Source organism: Coturnix japonica, chromosome 22 (genome assembly GCF_001577835.2).
Source record: "Coturnix japonica isolate 7356 chromosome 22, Coturnix japonica 2.1, whole genome shotgun sequence".
Taxonomy (NCBI): domain Eukaryota; kingdom Metazoa; phylum Chordata; class Aves; order Galliformes; family Phasianidae; genus Coturnix; species Coturnix japonica.
In genome coordinates, this window is record NC_029537.1 from 2,671,789 (window position 1) to 2,672,693 (window position 905).

At 49.5% G+C, this 905-nt stretch overlaps 1 protein-coding gene across 1 annotated transcript in view; it reads right to left on the reverse strand.

The window, feature by feature from the left end:
- Window positions 1–666: 666 nt before the first annotated feature.
- NPM2 (nucleophosmin/nucleoplasmin 2) overlaps window positions 667–905 on the reverse strand; it is a 3,352-nt gene continuing 3,113 nt past the window's right edge. Inside the window, exon 5 of the mRNA XM_015883072.1 lies at window positions 667–712. Coding sequence (XP_015738558.1) covers window positions 667–712 — 46 coding nt within the window. The remainder of the gene's footprint in view (window positions 713–905) is intronic.

Here is a 905-nt window from a genome sequence, read left to right on the forward strand (position 1 = left end):
TGTTTATTATGGGGGTCCAATGGTTATTATGGGGTCTAGGGGTTTATTATGGGGGTTCAGGAGTTATTATGGGGTCAATGGTTATTATGGGGTTGGTGTTTATTATGGGGGGGCAGTGGTTTATTATGGGAACCAGTGGTTATTATGGGTTCAGTGGGTTATTATAGGGGTCTGTGGTTCATTATGGGGTCTGGATATTATGGGGTCAATGGTTTATTATGGGGGTCCATGGGTTATTAAGGGGGGGGGGGGGCAGTGGTTATAGGGTCAGTGGTTTATTATGGGGAGCAGTGGTTTATTATGGGGGCAATGGTTTATTATGGGGGGGCAGTGGTTATTATGGGGTCAGTGGTTTATTATGGGGGGCAGTGGTTATTATGGGGGTCCAGTGATTTATTATGGGGTCAAGGGTTATTATGGGGTTGGTGGTAATAGGGTCGGTGGTTATTATGGAGGGCAGTGGCTATTATAGGGTCTGTGGTTATTATGGGGTCAATGGTTTATTATGGGGGTCCAGTGGTTATTATGGGGTCTGTGGTTTATTATGGGGGGGCAGTGGTTTATTATGGGGGGTCCAGTGGTTATTATGGGGGTCAATGGTTATTATGGGGTCGGTGGGTTATTATGGGGTTATTATGGGATGCCATATAAGATGGGGGGGGGATTCTATGTGCTGTACTCACGGCTCGACCTCCTTCTCCAGGCGCCTCTTCTATGGGGGGGGGGATAAAGAGATATTAGGGGAGGGGGGGCAGTCGGGACCCCCTTCTCCCCATAGAAAGGCCCAATCTATGGGGCAGGGGGCTCAGCACACCCCATATATGAAGGGTTATGGGGCAGGGGGCTCAGCACACCCCATATATGACGGGTTATGGGGCAGGGGGCTCAGCACACCCCATATATGA